Source organism: Hemiscyllium ocellatum, chromosome 23 (genome assembly GCF_020745735.1).
Source record: "Hemiscyllium ocellatum isolate sHemOce1 chromosome 23, sHemOce1.pat.X.cur, whole genome shotgun sequence".
In the NCBI taxonomy this organism is placed as follows: domain Eukaryota; kingdom Metazoa; phylum Chordata; class Chondrichthyes; order Orectolobiformes; family Hemiscylliidae; genus Hemiscyllium; species Hemiscyllium ocellatum.
This window is the reverse complement of record NC_083423.1, coordinates 20,771,907-20,792,611: the sequence shown is the minus strand read 5'-3', so window position 1 is coordinate 20,792,611 and position 20,705 is coordinate 20,771,907. Positions and strand designations below refer to the sequence as shown.

Below are 20,705 nucleotides of genomic sequence, written 5' to 3'. Positions count from 1 at the left end.
ACATTCTTCCATGTCTGCATGGGTTTCCTCTGAGTGCTCCGGTTTCCTCCCACAATCCAAAGATATGCAGGTTAAATGAACTGGCCATGCTATATTGCCCATAATGTTCAGGGATGTGTAGGTTAAGAGCATCAGTCAGGGGGTAAATGTAGAGGAATGGGTTTGGGTGAGATACTCTACTGAAAGTCAGTGTGGACTTGTTGGGCCAAAGGGCCTGTTTCCATGCTGTAAGGATACTGGGTTGAAATTTTCAAGACAAATGGAAGATTTTTGTTGGGTATATTTATTGAGAGATTTGGAGCAATGACAAGTAAGTGGAGTTTCAGCACAGACATAACTTCAAAAATAAGAACAGAATTAGGCTATTTAGCTCTTTAGCCCTATTCAGTGAGATTTTAGCTGAACTTCTATCTCAACTCTATTTTCCCCATTTCCATTGATTCACTAAGTGTCCAAAAAGTCATCAATCTCTGACTTCTTTAATGACCAACCACTCTTCCTGAGATTATAATCACTGGGTCTGGATTCCAGCCTGGTGAAACAGTGTCTTAGCATCTATCCTATCAAGCCCTTTAAGAAATTTGCATATTTTAATGCAATCAACTCTAATTTTGCTGAACTTCAAAGAATATAGGCACATTCTACAAAATATCACCTCACAAGACAACCGTCTTACCCTGGGTTCAACCTAATGAATCTTTGTTAGTTATGAACTAGAATAATGTCAGAACCAGTTTTAGAGGCAGAATGCCTTACTCCTGATGTTTTTGTTCCTATAACTGTTTAAGATTCCATAACTAATTAACTAACAGCTTAATTTATTTTTGCATATTGGCTAACCCTCCAAGAAAACTCCAGTATTCTTGGGGAGATCATTATTGTCCAGCAGAGATGTGATTTGGTTTTTCTATATCATGGGGAGATGTGTGTGTGTGTGTGTGTGCATGTGTTAAAAAACCTGCATTATCCGTTTATAAACTGGAGTCTTATATAATTTCTATGTATAAACAAGTGTCTCCTGTGCTGAGAATGCTGCCAACTGAGCCAAACCAACATCTAAACAATCATTAATAAATTCTAATCAAGTGACAATTGAAAGAGGATGTCAAAGCCAGGTGTAGTCCTTAGGGGGAACCAAGGTCAAGAGTAGGACACAATTAGACCGGGCCATGCAAAGGCAATTCAGTTCCAACTTTCAAAGTAATACAGTATTTTTTTACATTGTTCCTTTACCCATTGTTAATTGAAATTTTCTATGTAAATGTAATGCACTATAATTAGAATCTGCCACTAACAGTGGTGCTACAGGGTCTTTACCAACAGAATTATGAAATTATGGGACATGCATATATGAAGTTCCTACTTTAAATGTGAAATATAGGAATCTACATCACAAAACAGGTCAATTTTATTACATTATCAATTTAAAAATGATTAATTAAATCCTGGAGTCATAGAACCATCCAGCACGGAAACAGTCCTTCAGTCCAACTCGTCCATGCCAATCAGATATCCTAAATTATCCTATTTGTTAAATTTCATAGTATAACTCAGTGACAATATATTAAGTCTTTGCTCTTTAAATTTTGTTTTTAGTAAATGAGTTACACCTTTATAAAATTTCTAAAATACTTGTGTATAAAATGGCCAGCTTAGGTCATTCTGCTATAATGCAAGTTTTGTGAATGCAAGTCTGCTGTAACACAATTGATGAATTGGGGACCCTGTTTCTAAAGCATGAACTTTTAAAACGTGTGAAGGCTATAATGCAAGTACATTGTCAACACTTTAAGTGCTGTTTCTAAAGTGCGATTTTTCTATAATGCAGGGTCACATAGGAACGCAACAATCGCGTTACAGAAGAACTACCTGTACTACAGTATTGAGTAAAAAGCCCCTCATTACAAACATCCAGTAACTAATGGTAGTTTTTGATAACAGATTTAAACAAATAAATCAAAACAGAGGGTAGTTAGTAGAGTGAGAACCCCTGCCATACTCTGTTAATTCAGTGTTATTACAATGGCACAGCTCTTTGTTAGGCTTATCTTTAGTTGACAAATTGTAAATATAAAACTGAAATAAATAAATCTTTTCATTAGAAGCTTCCATCTCATTGTGGACGCTTCAATGTCAAACCATATCCATCAACATGCTCTGAAAACTCTGTTGAATTATGGCATCGATTCCACACCATCAGGCCTGTATCTTTAAGACGGTTACATGACAAAATAATACGTAATGTTCCTGTCTAAAGGTACCTGTCTCACTCTCTTTGTGAAATGGAATTAGTGTAATGTCTTCAGTTAGTTAGCAATGTGTATGTAGTAATATCAATCAAGCACAGGACTTAGACAATGTATGCAAGTTCGTAATATTGTAGCTGTGTAAACCATTAGTGCTGTTAAATAGGTATTAAGACATCAGTCTCAACAACAACTTAACTCTTTGTGACATATGCAACATGAACTAACATATACAAGATCATAAAATGCATGATGATGACAGTAAGTCTGCACTAAAATGTAATTGTGACAGCTAGTTAAAGGAAATTGTCATAGGTGGACATGAAAGGCTAAAAAAGGTGACAGCAGCATGGCAGTCATAAAAAGGCATTTTCCTAACAGTCATCCATCAATCTGTTTGAGTTCAGAGTTGAAGTTACAACTACAACCAATGCTACAACTTGCACTGAAATACAGTGAGTTATCTCTCTCTCTCTCTCTCGCTCTTTTTCGCTGTCTCTCAAGATGCTCCTGGAACAAAACAGGGAAACGAAACTGAAGAAAAAGTCGTTTCCTACATTAAAAGGAGTTAACTGTTCACAACCGTTGATTCATTCTGCCATATTACCTCTCAGGAAAGGCACAAAGCCAAATGGGAAAAGTACACATGACATCACACCTCACTCCTTTTAGGTGCAAACAGCACTTAGAGACTTAGCCTGCAACTTTTAAAGGAGCAACAACAACAATAATAACTGAAAAAGCGAAGGCAAGAGAAAACAGAAAAATGACAGTAGAATACAATACAGATCTTTGTACTCTCATTTAGAGAGAATAAAGCTACAAAGATGGCAAGGAAACACCTAAGTATTGATTAGCATACCCTCAACATTCTGTTCAGTCATTTAAAGAAAGAGTCAATCTTATGGATCATCAGATCACTGACAATGAATAACGGACAGTCAAGCTTTTCATTTTTGGGTAATGAACAGTTAAGAGGAATAAAACCCTCCAGTATTTTTGAAGATGACCAAAAAATCCTGACAAAACCTTTCAGAATTTAGAAGATCAATCTAAAGATTGAGTTACTTGCATATTATACTGACAACAGCCAAGTGACACAACTGACTGACATAGTACGTGAGTTCACCAAAGCTAATTTAACTGAAAGGCCAATGACACTGGCCATTGCTTTTAGATTCATCAGTCCTTCAGAAAAGCACTTCTGGACATATGTAAAAAATATATGATTAACAGGCTGCTAGTTTGAGGTTTGAAGCAATTAGAGCAGGCAGCAGCATCTGGAAATAAGATAATAGGATATAGTACCAGAATTAGACCATTTAGCCGATCAGGTCTGTTCGGCCATTCAATTATGGCTGAAATATTTCTGAATCCCATTCTCCTATCTGCTCCCTGTAACTTTAGACACCCTTACTAATCAAGAACTCTCTATCTTTATCTTAAATACAATCAATGTCTTGGCCTCCACAGCATTCTGTAGCAATGAGTTGCACAGATTCACCACCCTTTGGCTGAAGAAATTTCTCCTGATCTCAGTTCCCAAGAATCATCTCCAAAGGATCATCCATTTAGATTGAATGTTTGAGTCTGGAATTATTGCAGCCATCAACAGGTTCAGTGGAACATCCAAATCTTATATGATATATGAGTTGCGTCACCCATTAGGATAGTGTTCAGCATCTCATAATATTCTAGAAGAGAACATTGGACTAAAATGTGTAGGAAATACAATTGCTCAGAGAATGAGAACAAGAGCAAATCAATGGACAATGCCATACTACTTCCAAGTTCCATCTATGGCATGTAAGCATGTCAACAAATTCTGAGAGGTAAATGCAACATTACAGCTTACTGACTCCAGTAAATCAGTGCATGTAGTAAATTTGACACATCACAAGGATGCTATTAAAAAAGCTGAAGGCTTTATATTCAACTAAGTGATATACCCAAAAAGGAATGGACAAATTAACTATATGTCAAAATTGACACTGGTACAAATGCAAATAACATCCCTTTCTGCAAATTATATGAAATGTACTCAGGAAACTGGCAAAGCAGAATTCTAATCTAACTCCTTACAATGGGTCAAACATCCTTTGTATTGTTATTATCTGTCTTAAAAGTTGTAAATCAGGTTCTTGGGATGGACACTTAAATCTTTTACATCACTGAAAAAGATTCACCATTAATCTACCAACATGCACGGGCCTACCTATTCATGCAATCCACTGGATAACAAATACATAAGTTGCTTCACCAAAGATTCCAGACTACAACTTTAATCTGATAGATTTTGAACACTGCCAAGTAAAACAGATTCAGTGAGCTATGTCATACCACTAGTGCAATGATTGTTGGCAGATTGACTGATCTGTTCAGTATGTTTGATGCACCTCAAAAAACTGAGTCCAATAAGGGGCCGCAGTCCACCAGGTCAGCCTTCAAGACATGAACAGGAAGTGGCACATTCAAAATATTATCTCACTTCTTCACTACGTTCAGTCAAAAATACAATTACAATCTTCTAAATGCTAATGCATGTAGACCCAACCTATTCAACTTCTCCTCCTAAGTCAGTCTCTTCATACTTGGGATCATCCTTGTGAACAATTCCAACAAATTCCTTATCTAGTACATTAATTCTGGTTAATCAGAAATGAACTGGGACTCTCTAAAAACATAATCTTCAAAGGCAAACAAGTCATAATTCCATTGGCTCTTAAGCTATACAGGCTAGACCTCATACAGATTGGTCCTCTGAGGGCAGAAAATAAATCAAGAGATTGGCACATGAATCTATAAATTGGCCCAGGACATCAATTAGTTGATCAAGTACTGTGAATTTATCAAGTCCATCAACCTCAAAAATTGAAAACATCCTTCCTTCCACATGAAATTCATTTTGTGTTATGGTGCATGATTGTATTTGATATTTTCCATGTCCAAAAATACAATTACATTCTGTTGGTTGGCTATTTCATCAAGTTCATTATTGAGCAATAAATAAAAGATACCACGAGTGCAATGATTGTTGGCAGATTAACTATCTGTTCAGTATGTTAGTGCACCTCAAAAAACTTCGTTCAATAAAGGTCCACAATCCACCAGTTCAGCCTTCATGACATGAACAGGAAGTGGCGAGTTCAAAATATTATCTCATTTCTTCACTGCGCTCAGTCAAAAGCCTCTCAGAACTGTAAAATTAATGATCATTAAATGTAGAGCAACTTGACATGATATTTTGTATGTTGAATCTACGCTTTTATAAGACCATAAGAGCAGATGTCGGCCATCAAGCCCATCAATTCCACTCTGCTATTCAATGAGATCATGGCTGATCTGGCAATCCTCAACTCACTTTCATGTTTTTTTCCCCATAACCCTTGATTTCCTTGCTGATTAAAAATCTGTCTCTCTCAGCCTGGAATATACATAATGACCTAACCTCAATAACCTTCTGTGACACAGAATTCCATAGGTTTACTAGCCTCTGTGAGGAAAAGTTCTTTCTTGTCTCAATCTTAAATGGACAACCTTTATTCTGAGATTGTGCCCTCTGATTCTAGACTCTCCTACTGGGGGGAAAAAACTTGATGCATCTACCTGCCAAATTCCTGAAGAATCCTGTATGTTTCAGTAAGGTTGTCTTTCATTCTTCTAAATGTTAATGCATACAGGCCCAAACTATTCAACTTCTCCTCATAAGTCAGTCTCTTCATACTTGGGATCACTTTCCTCATTCCTGAAGAAGGGCTTAATCTGAAACGTCGAATCTCCTTTTCCTTGGATGCTGCCTGACCTGCTGCGCTTTTCCAGCAACACATTTTCAGGCATCATCCTAGTGAACCTTCTTTGGACTGCCACCAATGCCAATAATATTTGTCCATAGAAAAGGGGGCCAAAACTGCTCACAGTATTCCACCTGTGGTTTGGCTGATGCCTCGTATAATTAATCAAGATCCCCTTATTTTTAATGCTCATTCCCTTTGAAATAAAGACCAACATTCCACCGTCTTCCCTTTAACACACTGAACTTGTGTGCTAGCTTTTTGTAATTTATGCATGAGGACTTCGGTATTGTAGCTTTCTGCTGTTTTTTGTGATTAAATTAATATTCATCTCTATTTTGCCTATCAAACTGCCTAACCTCACATTTTCCACATTATATTCCATATGCCAAGTTTTTTTTGCCCACTTGCTTAACCCGTCTATATTCCCTCTACAGACTCTTTGTGTCATCTTCATCACTTGCCTCCCCACCTATATTTGTGTCATCTGCAAACTTAGCTATAAAATTGTGTTAGTTATTGTATTTATTTCCTCTCCTCCTTTTGCCTCTTGATTATTTAGTATTTTTGGAATGCTATTTGTGTCTTCCACTGTGAAGATATGTATATTATTTATTCAATGCCTCTGCTATTTCCTGGTTCCCTATTATTACTAGGCAAGTATTTACTCTCATCAGAACTTATCGCTTTTGGAAGACAGATCCACACAGTTCTCCCCTCCCACACTCTCCCCACCCAACCACATGAGCATAATGTATTGTAGAGAAGAACAGAGAATATGGTACAAGAGTGTGGTGCAATGAGCACATAGATAGTAATTCCAACTTGAACCATGAATAATGACAAAGCATACCAGTTTGAAGTATTTAGAGGAACTGTGGATTCATAAAAAGAAATGATGTTACTGTGTCCTGTTTAGTTCATTCAAAACTGTAATGAGCAGCAATAAAGTCCTGTGAAGAAATTAACAACATATCCACACTTCATATTATCAACCATCCGTCACACAGGATGAGAACTGAGATACTGAAAGCTTCATGCCAGACAAAAACCACGCATCCACCTCAAATGATACACATCCATCCACAGTGATTGATTACACACTCACAGAGTGTAGATATAATGTCATGATTGCTATATTTGGACTAGATTTAGTCATGTTTTATATTCATCAAGGCATCATCTGAATGCACACAGCCAGTTTGGCCCTATTTTTTGATTGCCACTCTTTTTTTTCTTTTTGCATTGAGAAAGAACGCCAGATTTCAGAAAGGAGATTCCAATTAGAAACAGAGTGAACTTTAAATGTGACAGGTGCCTTGTAGTGCTGGATATCCAGGAGAAAGCAAGCCATGCCCTCTTTTCACAGCAGTCAGTTGCCTCATTCTGTGACTTTAATGTCCAAATCACAGACAGCCACTGTGAAACAGTACACATGTAAGATAAGGGTGAAGATAGATATCAAGTTGCCATGTAGGTGGGTTAGCAGGTGAGTAGGGGATAGGATGCCTAAGGTGGGAGTGATGGAGTGTTCAAGGTAGGTTAAGTGAGTGGGAGATATCAAGTCCAGTTTAGGGCTGTGTGTCAGGTCCAATTGGGCAGGTTGCCAAGTTCTATAATGGTAGTGGGGCATGTTGGGTGTAGCACTAGTGTTTGGGGTTGGTGGCAGGTCTGGCAGAAGAAGGATTATTGGGTCCTGGAAGTTGATAGCTCCACTGGGAAGAGTTGGTGTTGAATCCCAGGAACTATGATGAGTATGGGTATGGGAGGGAGTCAGGGGTCAGGGGAATGGTAAGTTGAGGAGGTGGTGGTGGGGGGAGATAATCAGCTTAACAATTAACCAGGAGTTAGATCAGGTTGCTAATAACCTAATTTTTCCAAAGTAACTATTTGCTTTACTGCAGTGGAACTTTCATACTCCCTGATTTAAATAGATACTTCTGGTGGGTTCCTGGCATTTCCCAGGCAATGCCCTCAGAGTGTGCTACTCAGGATCCCTATGTGCAAGTATGAGAAAACAACTTTATGGCTATCTGAAAGTCCATGCCAATATATCTATATGCATTTTTGTATGTTATCAGAAAAGAAGATCCCATTATTTTTAAAAAAAAGCAGGGATATTGTATTATAGCAAAGATTCCAGACTGTACAGGCCTGAACCTTTAAGACAGTTCCGGGACATCATGAGATGTGACATTCCATTATAAAGATACTCATCTTGCCTTCAATCAATTCTCTTTATAATGGAGTTAGTATGATGTCTTCAATTAGTTGTGACGTGTATGTAATATGCAGTAGCATTAGCATTAGCAAGCACAGAACACAGATTATATGTGTAAGTCTGTGTAATTGTAGCAGTGTAACAGTTAGCGTTGTTAATAAACTTCAAGACATCTGTTTCAACAAGAACCTGACTCTCTGTGACATATGTTACATAGATAATGTAGAAAATTGTAAATGCGTAACTGTTCACATTTTGACAAATTACAACAATGCAACTGAGTCAATCTACCTCATTTTAAAATATTCAACAACATTCTGACTAAAATAAATCACAATATTCTTTTAAAAAAGCCAATTCACCTTATCTCTCAGGTTAATAAATCCTTTTAAAAACGGCAGGATCCATATTTGGATCTGCTTCTTTCCCAAAAACCGATCAGTTTTTCTTTGGACCAATAGTAGTAACAAGAGAGACCTGTGTGAGAGGAGAGGAAGCAGAGTAAGGCCAACATCAATTCTGACACCAGATGACTTCTCTTGTCTCTGTGTCCATATTCTTCATTCTTCATGTGAACCTCCACAGTGAATGTTGAGCATTAGCTGAGCCCAATCTTCTCTTTGTCGAATTTGTACCCATAAATAGACACACTGTAATACATTATATGAAGCATAGTTTACCTGCTCAAACACTGCAGTCATTTTGTTCTGTTATCATTCGGTTCACGCTATCTATAGGGGTAGCTCACTATCGCTCAATGGTTAGTACTGCTGCCTCACAACGCCAGGGACCCGGATTCAATTCCAGCCTCGGGTGATTGTGTGTATGGAGTTACATGAGGTAAATCCATGAGTGAGAAAAGAATAGAAGTTTGTTCAGGAAAATTGGATAAAATTGAAAGAGGCAGGTTTATGTGGATCAATAGAGACCAGTTAGGCTCATTTCAGTGCTACCATTTCTATATAATTTTATGTCTTCATCAGCACTTAACTTTCAAACAACTCCTTAAATAGACGATCTAGTCACTATGTCATCACTGTTTGTGTGAAATTGTTGTTTGTGAATTGACTGCTGCATTTTCTACATTATTACAACAGTAAATTGACTGTAAACCACTTTAGGATGTCCTAAAAGACATTATACCAACTTAAGTCTGTCTTTTCTTCTTCAATCCACATCAATAGAGTAGATTTCTTGGTAACTTATGAATATACCTTCATACTGTGGATTTAAAGGATATTTTATTGTTTTAGTGCACATCAGAATGTAATTTCTGCCCATTGAAATAGGGAGAGTTGAATCATTAAATCTCCCCTTATAGTTCAAAGGAGAACTGCAGGTCTATAACTAGTTAGCAACCTGGTTGCATGAACACCTTTGCCTATCTGTGCTTATGTAAATACATATGCCCAAACTGCTTAATTCAGTCTCTTTTGAATAAATAATATGGTGATAGGTCAGTGCAGAGTGTGGAGCAGATAGGTCGGAAGGAAAATGGACAGATTCTTTATCATATTTATACATTGTGCAGCCCAACAATTAAATTGCATGCCGGTAAACAAGAAAATATGTATTACTTGGAGGGCATGAGGGTCAGCGTATTCATGACCACAAATGATATTTCACAGACAGACACTTTAGAAGGTCAATGTGGGTGTATCTACATCATATGCATTACAGTGATGCAAGCAAGTGGTCATCACCGTCTTCTCAAGGGCAATTAGCAACGGATAATATTGATCTATTTTCCAGTATTGCCAACATTCCTTGAATAAATAAAAGCTCAAGAAATTAATTGGGGAATTCAGAAGAAATCTCTTCAACCAGAGAGTGGTGAGAAAGTGGAATTTTCTGCAAGAGGGAGCAATTGAAACAAATAATATAGATGCAATTAAGAGGATGTTAGATAACCAAATGAGAGAGGTGGAGCAGAGAGTTTTGCTAATCGAGACAAATGAAAATGATTGCAAGTGGAACATAAACACTGGCATGGATTGGTTTGGATGATAGTATTGTTTTATGTAATATTTTCTTTGTACTTTCATTAAATTTATCCTTCTATTACTTATCCATCATAGGCATTTGTCTCAGCTATTCCATAGAGTAATGCGATCCACACTCTAACCACTCACTTCTGTAAAGATTGATTACGAATCAACCATTGAGTAACATCAGATTGAATTTCTAACGGTTCTCATGTTACAAAAACAGAATCTTATTTGGTGGTGGAGGCTGATAAATTTAAAAGGCATCTGGATAGGTACATGGATAGGAAAGGAAGGAAGATGGGACAAATGCTGGCAAATGGGACTATATTAATGTAGAATATCTAGTCAGCATAGACAAGTTGGACTGAAGGGTCTGTTCCCATGCTGTACATCTCTATGACTCTGCTTCAAAGATTTGAGAACATAATCCAGAACAGTACTGAGGAAATGCTGCGCTATCAGAAGTATCGGAGTTTGAAATGAGACATTAAACCGGGGCTCCATTTGCTCCTTCAAGTTGACATAAAAGATCCCATGACACTATTTAAAGGGGAGGGAACTTACCCTGGTGTTCTGACCTATATTTATCTGCCTAACTAACATAACAAAGTAAGACTATGTAACTTATCTCATGGCTGTTTATTGTAGCTTGCTGTGAAAAATATCGGTTGCATTCCATCAGTACTTGGATGGAATGGCTAACTGGTTATAAATCCAAGTCCTTTCTTGATAGACAGTGAGTATGGAGGGCTTTTCCATGGAATGTGGTTGAGGCTTAATTTGTAGTTTCTTTTCGAGAAATACTGGATAAATATATACTAGATCAGCAGACACAGAGTTTGAGAGGCAGGAGTTTTAATTTTGGATTGCTTTAACCCTGAGACAGCACATATATAAGGGCCAAGTGGTCTTATTCTGTATAGCAAAAACTTATGGCAGTAAAGGGTGCTGTACATGATACGTTCTGCCAAAAAAAAACTTCCAATACATTTTCTGCCAAATCCTGGAAACAGATTCAATCTGAATGGTGATTTCTCCTGAGCTCTCTCCTGCCTCTCCACAGTAACTTTTAATGATGACCTCTCATCATTGACTTGCCAAATAAAGAAAATAATATTTCCTCACATCCCATAAATTTTGGTGATCACAATTAATTAATATCAAACAATATAGGATTCTGCTAACAGTGACTGCCTTTGTCACATGAGCTCTATACAGTGGGGGAAGTGAACAGTTCCATTACAATGATAGAGCTTTACAGTGAATAGAGGAGACTGATGATGGCCAAATGTGTGAATGGTGATACTGTTATTTACAAATGGGGTAAAGTCTGTAGTCCCTTATTGATACTCAGGACAGCATGGGTTGAATATCTTGTAAAATTCACTACACTACCATCAGACACTCCCAGGACAAGCACAACATGGGTAAAATACAGTGTAAAGATTCCTGGACAATGCAGCCTCAAATACTACCAGGTGAGTTACAACAAAATAATCCTGTACACTATCTCATCCAGCAAACCTCAGATTTATTGTCTCATCTGATGGATAACATTTTCCATAATGCAGCACTTTCTCATTCCTGCACTGGTGCAGGTGAAGGAGGGGAGTTTGAAACCCCAACTTTCTGACTCAGAGGGGAAATGCTGCCAGTTGAACCAAACTGATAGATGTTAATAGCAAAACCACTCAGCTGTAATCTCACGGAGTCTGTAGAAAGGTGGATACTTGAATTGATTTCAGAATACTTCATTTTATACATGTGTATTTGTATATCTACATCTGTTTATATATTTCTGTAAATATGTCTTTATATGTGTATGAACGTGCGCATGTGTATAAATGAATTAGACTTATGACTCCTTATTTACTTCTGACCTTGGTTCTGAATGTCTAACTCAATAATAATGAGGTGTTTACTTGGTTACTCACTGAGAGCTGGATTAATGTTTAACATGGTTGAACTTTCTGCCTAATCTCCAGTTTCAAAGCAATAAAGTTTCTCTTAAACGAACGGGGATGAAATGATGTCACAGAGACTGAAGGGTGGGGGGAGGCAAGGGGTATAAAAGAGGAAAAAGGAAAGGGATTAAAAGAGGAGGAACACAGGAGCGTGAGATGGAAAGGAGCAGTCAGTGAGAGAGAGAGAACACGATCGGTTGGAAGGCATTTGATGCTATACGCTACCCCATGCGTTTGGCAGTGTTAAACCAACTGTGTGCCATCTTTAAAGCTCTATTAGCCTGCCTACTCACCTCGCAGAAGAAATGTTGACAAGCCGTGGTGAAGAGACGGTTTAGATTGGGTGACAGTTTGAAAAGAAGCAGTTAATACACCATTTAAAATAAAGAGATGGATTATTTTCTCTCTCTCCTTGCCTGCTGATGCCGTCGCTCTCAAATCCAGTTTTCAGGGATGATCTGAGTCCTATCGCAGGCCAGATCCACATCTCACACTCCTGCAGTTTTAATCTTTTGCTGCTTTATTCATAGCCAATTTCCTTTTTTTAAAAAAAATATATCTCAAAAAAAGACTTATTTACAAAGGGATGCAGCCTTATCCTGAACAGAGAACTTACATTCACACTTGGTACTTCTGGCAAGGTGTCTGAAGCACGACTCTACAACGAGGGAAAGTGGGAGGAGGAGGAGGAGGAGGAGGAAGGGGTTGCCTACTGGCCTTGTTTCCATGGTATTCCCTGTTGAACATTTGAATGCTGTATTGTTCGAATGCAAGCCAGAGCCTGGAAAAATCTCGGCTCACCTGAAACTGTGACAGCGGACTGAATTCCTTTGCGTTCCCCACTTGGATGTTTTAAGGGGAAGGGGGGCAGCATCAACAACAGGGGTAAAAAAAAATCCCTCTGTGTGTGAGGCTTAAAAGTAATTTGCCTGCTGTTTAAGCTGAGACCCCAGCCTGACACTGGGAATGCATTGGTACTCTTTAGAAAGCAGCACTCTGGAGCATTTCTGTGGGGCGCTTCACATCCCTGAACCCCTTAGGCCCGAGCTTCCTACACGAGGGATAATATGAAGAAATTTGCTTCCACGCGCAGTCTGAACAAGATTCTCCAGCAGTGTGGTGACTCCTGTCACGATTACGACGAGATTCAGGCAGTGGAGAAAAAATGGCACCTGAACATCGGGACTGCAAGAAAGGTCCTGGGCAGAAAGTCAAACCTCTCATCTCTTTTTATTTCAGCCCCGCCACCCCCGAAGAGAGCACCAAGTACCACACTGACTCTCCGTTCCAAATCCATGACTGCTGAACTCGAGGAGCTAGGTAAGAGAACTCTCCTTCATTAATACAAGGTGCTTTGTGATTTCTATATCAATCAACTGGTGGTTCAGTGCATGTTACTTTACAGTCTGTATGTGTATCAGTGTTTTGCCTCCTATGCATGTGTCATGCACCGATAAGGTAAACGGGAATGATTCGCTCTCGTATGGTACAGTGTGGCTTATCAATATTTAATTATCATGTCCTGTGCATGTATTTGAAATCAGGATTTGGACATCCACTGGCAAAGCCAACATTCAGTGCAAGGCCATGGTTGCCCTGTGGAGATAGTTGTGGATCTTCTTGATAAACCTTGTGGTTATAGCATTAGCATGAATTGCAGAGAGTATACTGGTAACTTATCAGACTAAAAAGATGAGCATTCAGCCTGAATGAACATGGAATCTAGTGGAGGCCCAGAAAGCATCCCTTGGTTGAGCAATAAATGATTACTCCTGCTTTTAGTTCAACTCCCAATGTCAAGGTATCATTTTCTGTACTTATTCACACAGAATAAATGGGAACAATTTACTCCTTGCAATACCATATAGCTGATGAGTTTTGGAGTTAGTTCTTATACAGGACAGCCTATGTTGAGCTGCAGAAAAGGAAAGGCTTGAGAAGTCATGAATATTCATCACTTTAGTATGCTAATGCTCTTGTCAAACCCTCTGGTTCCTAACTCTTCCACCAATGCCACTCTGACTAGCAGTCTAAAAGTGTCATCAAACACCATCTCTCCGTTACTGCAAACAATTCCATTAAATCTCCTCCCTCTAATCAGCAACATTGAAAACACCGGAATCATTTATTAGATATGTCGTGGGTGGTACAGTAGTAGCACTTGTGCTTCACAGTGCCAGAGGCCTGGGTTCAATTCCAGCCTTGTGTGACTGGCTGTGTGGAGTTTGCCCATTCTCCTTGTATCTGAATGGGTGCTCTGATTTCCTCCCATAGTCCAAAGATGTGCCAGTTAGGTGAGTTAGATATGGTAAACATTGCCTGTAGGTCTAGGAAAGTGTAGGCTAGGTGGATTAGCCACAGTAAGTGTGGAGTTATGGTGATAGAGTCATAGAGATGTAAAGCATGGAAATAGACCCTTCGGTCCAACCCGTCCATGCTGACCAGATATCCCAACCCAATCTAGTCCCACCTGTCAGCACCCGGTCCTTATCCCTCCAAACCCTTCCTATTCATATACCCATCCAAATGCTTTTTAAATGTTGCAATTGTACCAGCCTCCACACTTCCTCTGGCAACTCACTCCATACATGTACCACCCTCTGCGTGAAAAAGTTGCCCCTTAGGTCCCTCTCATATCTTTTATATTTTATATATTTTATATTTTATAGGGAGGGATCCTCTTTGGAAGTTGGTGCAGACTTGATGGGCTAAAGTAACCTCTGTCTGCATTGTAGGGATTCTATGCTTCTATTTGATAGGACACTTAGAAAAATCATATCATGGTTGAGAAAATCAGTACAGATGTATAAATGGGAAATTATATTTGGCTGATCTGTTGGGTTCTGTGAGGTTATAACTAATGACTTGGATAAAGAGTGGAGTGTAATTACATTTTAAAAAGCATTGAGTAAGATGCCAAACATGCTTTTTTCACAGAATTTGGATTGATGGAATTATGGATAAGAAACTAGCATGGATCGAGAAATGGTGAACAACTGAAAATGAAGAGTAGGAATAAACATGTGATTAACCATTGAGGTTTTGTTACTAATGAGGTGCCACAGGGATCACTGTTGGGACCTCAGCTTTTTGAAATTCATATTAATGACTTAGATGAGGGAACTGAGTTTACTTTATCCAAATTTGGTGATTATATAAAATTAAATATGACTGTAAATCGTAACAAAAATCCATGGAGGCTACACAAGGACCTAGACAGACTAAGTGATTAAGAAAATGTGTGACAAATGGAATACAAATGTGAAGAATTGTAAAGTTATCCACTTTGGTATGAAAAAAATAGAAAAACAAAGTGATTTTTAGTTAGTGGCTCCTTTTCGTTACCTCTGGTGTCTCCCAATAATCTACCCATGACACCCTCCTATTTCTTAGTTACGTGCTGTGCTGCTGCGACAGTTTCAAAAATACAGCAATATGTCCACGTTGACACTATCTCATTTTACTTCACTGGACATCCCCACTGTTGCTCAATAATCAGACCACTACCAGAGTTAGAAATCAAAGCCTTGTTAAGACTCAAGTAGAACAGGTGCAGAGTTGATGTGCACTGGATTTTGTATTTACTCCAGACATATGAGGGATCTTGTGATTCAGTGGTGGTATCCCTACCTCTGAACCAGGAGGTCTGGGTTCAAGTCCATCTGCTCCAGAGGTGATTAATAACATCTCCAAACAGATTGATTAGAAAATATCTGGGAGTGATTTACAGACAGGAATCCGAGTGGGTTTCAACAAAACCTCCATAAGTGTTAGGGGTGCTTGTGGTGCAGTGATAGTGTCCCCGTCTCTGGAACAGGAAGCCTCGGTTTACTCCACCTGCTTCAGAGATCTGTAATAATATTTCTGAACATGTTGATTTGAAAAATTTTTAATCAGCTTCAGAGTTTGATTGGACTATTTGCATCGTTGTGGTGTTGTCCCTACCTCTGATCCAGGAAGCCTAGGTTCAAGTCCCATCAAGTCCAGAGGTGTGTAATATCTGTGAACATAAAAAAGCTCCAGATGTGTGCAGGGCTGTTGTGGTGCAGTGGTAGTGTCCCTACCTCTGCATCAGAAGGCCTGGGTTTTAGTCCCACTTGCTTCAGAGGTATGTAATAATATTTCTTACATGTTGATTATAAAATATCTAAGAAGTGGAATCTTACTGGTGACTTGAAAGTTTTATGAAAGAAAAGAGTTGGGTTCTTCCCCTCTCCCCACCCCCACTCCCACCCTATTGAGGATTTGGATTCTTGACAGGGAAAGGGACCAAAAGGGAATAGTGGAAATTGTTTACTGTGTTAAATTATACTTTTATAAGAAAACCCTTGTTCATATCTGAAAGTTTTTGTTGCCTAATTCAACATCTTGACATTAGTCTATTAAAGAGTCTGACATTCAGTATTGGAAGAGCAGTTAATTCTCATGGAAACATGGGAAGCCCTTGTATTCAATCCCTACAGTAAATTTCATGCCCTAATTATTGAGTCAATTCCTTGTGTCACCCTTCACTCACCTCTCTACCTTTTTAACCTTTCATTCTTTAAATTGCTTCTTAAAGCCTAACTCCTTGACAAATCTCATGGCCAAACTTCTAATCCATATTTCTTGTTGAACAAGGTTCCTTGCGCGCTTCTCTCCAAAATGTTCTTATGAAGCATTTTGGGAAGTTTTAGTATGTTATAGGCCATACATAAATATTGTTGTTGTTGTATTAATGCATAATGTCCACTTCCTTTATAATTCATCCATTAATGAAGCAACCATGCACTCATACACTGAACTTGAACAATACTCAGTTTTGACCCAATAAATTGCATGTAAGGTTTGCCTCCCTCAAGTACCAAGCAATGCCTGTATCCAGTAAAAGAGTCTAGCTACCTCCTCTTCACATAAAATGGCATCACTATTAATCAGAAATAAAACAGCACCAACCACATAAGTACAATGGTTACAACAGAAGGATTGAGTAACTCACTTCCTGACTCAAGTAGACTTTTTTTATATCTACCAAGTGTCTGTCAGGACTGTGATCAAATATACTCCACTTTATAAGGTTGAGTACAACACCAACAACACCCAAGAAGTTCGATGCCATCCAGCCCAATTGATTGACAACACATCGGCCACTTTAAATTAACTCACTCTATTCCAAGTGCACAGTGGCAGCAATGTGTATCAACTGCAAGATCTGCTGCAGCAAGACACCAAGATTTCTTTAGCTGTACTTACCAAACCCATAATCTCTTTCACATAGGAAAAACAGTGGCAAATACATCTGGAACACCACCACCTCCAGTTTCTGTCCAAGTTAAACAATATCCTTACAAAGAAATATATCAGTTTTCTGGTGAAAATGCTGAATTACCTACCAAATAGCACATTGGGAGTGTCTTCATCACACAGACTGCAGTAATTCAAATAGGTGTTTCGCCACCACCTTTCCAAGGAATAATAAATACAGGTATTTCCAGTGACTGAGAATGAACAAAAGTTTCCCATATAGCCCTAAGTGAAATGTTTCAGGGTCCATACCATTGACTACTATTCTGTGAATTTTAAGTAACTCAGTTGTGATTTTTACCAGCCTGAAACAGGCTGACATTCAGTGTCTAATTCTGACAGTTGGGTGAGGTGCTGGAAACTATCAGTCTTTTTGAGATTATCACTTTCTGAAGATGATGGAGAGGAAGAAAGGAGGGGAGGTTGTTTGGAATGGATACATAATAAAGGAAGTAAATAAATTGCTCTTGACCAATCATTACTTAGTAAAGGCAGTAGATAATGGAGTCATAGGCACCACAAGCTCACAGTCAATTTCATAACTGTGCTCCCATCGATGCCAGTAGCCCCTGAACTAAGGTAGGACATCTATCAAAATCCTGGAGGTTGCCATTGACCAAAGCTTGAATTGGACCAGCCATATACATATTGTGATTACAAGAGCAGGCCAGAGACTAGAAATCCTGCAGATGATAACTACTGACTCCCCAAATACTGTTTACTGTCTACAAAGCACATGTCAGAAGTGTGATGGAAATCTCCTCATTTGCTTGGATGAGCATAGCGCCAACAACATCCCAAGTAGCTTGACACTATCCAGAACAAAGCAGCCTATTTGATATGAAACCATATCCTCAAACACCCATGCTCTCCACTGTGTACCTCCTACTAGATGCACTGCTGAAATTCTTTGATACACTTTAGGCATCACCTTGCAGTCCCATGACCAATATAATCTAAAAGGACAAGTGAAATGGATATATAAGGAAGTTCCCCGAAAAAAGCCACTCACCTTCCTAACTTGTAAGTGTTTGGACATTCTTCCACTGTCACTGGATCAAAATCCTGGAGCTCATCCCCACTACTTCAAACAGCATTGTAAGTACCTACACCAAATGGGCTGCAGCAGTTCAAGAAGACAGCTCACCACCACTTTCTTGAGGGTAGTCAGGGATGGGCAGTAAATGCTTGCCTAGTCAGCAAGACCTAGATCCAATGAAGGAATAAATAAAAAAAAATGAGAGAATCCGATCAACATCTCGATGGTCCCTGTGACAGAAACTGCAAGTACAAGATGCAGCTTGATCTGTGACCCCCTCCATTATTGAGTAATTCACTGATATCGTCAAGGATCACAAAGGAAGACTGCCTATTGGTGGTTACAGGTTCATTTAGAAAATAATCATTTTGGAAGGGTAGTAAACCAGAAGTTCAGTATCAATAAGAACATATTTAGCAATTTGCTCATTGAATGATTTTTTTTAAAACAATATAATGTAAGATTCATGAAGGCAGAGTCTTTGGCAGAAACAAGTGATTCAATTGTATTGATTTCAGAGTAAATTCTCAAAATTTGTCAGACACCACACTCATGAATAAAACATATTAATAATTTGAATATTAATTTGGATATACAATATATTGATTAAGAGCATGTTCATTGGTTTCAGGTGCACATATGAGGTACAGTATATATAGAAAACAGGATGTCAAATTAAATTGAAAGTGGGCTCAGTTATGGAACGGCTGGGCTCAGTTACAGAACAGCAACATAAGCAAGTGTTTCAGGTGAATTAACCAAACAGGCTTGAGTATGGAGAAGACCTGAATTTCCTGGCTCCTTCACCTGAGCACGACTCACTAAAACAATCTGCTGGCTAACTGCTTATTTTCCAGTTTTGATTTGATTAGAGTCAGAATTAGTTTGACACTGCATAAAAATGTCTGATAGGTATAAGGCTACAAACCATTCATAATTCCGCCCCCCCCCCCCAACTCCCACTCTGAGTGTGGTAGGCTCCCTTCTGTCTGGCTGTGAATACAGGTAGAGCGACAGCTTCAGACTGTGGAAGCCTTTGCTCTCCTGGCAGAGAATAAGAGGACTTGTGTGTATCGACAGTTTACAGTCCATGTGTATATGATATACAGAATGGCAGACCTTTGTGCATTACAGAGAACACCAAGAACAGAAAGCATTTCTTTCTGTAGAAAGAATAGCAGCCCCCAATGAATTATAAAAATTTGCAGCTTGTGTATTATCCAGAAAACAGCATACAATGTAAATTGCAGTGATTATCATCCACTGCATCTGTTATAGAGAATGCCATCTTCTCTATGTTATAGAACAGCAAATTCTGTTTGTATTATAGAGAATAGTAACTGCGATATCTATTTTACAGAGTAATGTATCCTATTTGTTTTTGAAGGAATATCAGGCTCGATTTAAATTATACAGAAAAACAACCATTGTTTAGACACAGAAATTACAGCCATTTATATATATATATATATATATATATATATAAGTAATGCCAGCTGCTGCATATTTTATTGGGAATAGTAGCATCTGGGAAATACCAGCGCTTGGGAAACAGCACCCCTATGTATACAATAAGGATCCTAAGTATATTGTACTGTGCATTAAGTAGTATCTTCTGGACATATTAGAGGCAATGGCTGTGATGGTACATTGCAGAAAACATGTTACTCTATATATACTCGAGGTAATAATAGCCCTGGCGTATATTATAGAAAATCTAACAGAATGAGGGCATTACCAAAAATAGAAGTCTCTGTAAAAAATAAAAGTAGTAGCCCAGGTGTGTATGAGAAGTAATAGCAGGCCTTGTATTTTATATGCAGTGGTCGTGAGTTTATATTTTGCAAAGTGAGTATTGTGTATGTTATAGGGAAGAGCAGGTAATGTATATTTTTAGCCGTTGTGTACATTGCACTGAATAACTCTTCCAGTGTAATTATAAGAAATAGTAGCCCATGAATATATTGTAAAGAATAGCAGTTCCTCTGTGTATCATAGAAAATAACAGTCACTGTTTTATTTAATGAGGAAGTACAGCCCTTGTGTATTATTTAGGGAATAACTGTTCCATTAGTTTAGAAGAAATAACAGCATTTGCGTACAACATGGAAAACTGTTCAGTTGCTTTTCATGGTTTGCATAAATTATCCATGTTCCTTTGTTATAAAGGAGT

The 20,705-nt window shown here is 38.5% G+C and overlaps 1 protein-coding gene across 1 annotated transcript in view; it reads left to right on the top strand.

Moving 5' to 3' along the window:
• shank3a (SH3 and multiple ankyrin repeat domains 3a) overlaps nucleotides 1-20,705 on the top strand; it is a 994,510-nt gene that overhangs the window by 861,158 nt on the left and 112,647 nt on the right. Inside the window, exon 18 of the mRNA XM_060842760.1 lies at nucleotides 13,450-13,530. Coding sequence (XP_060698743.1) covers nucleotides 13,450-13,530 — 81 coding nt within the window. The remainder of the gene's footprint in view (nucleotides 1-13,449; nucleotides 13,531-20,705) is intronic.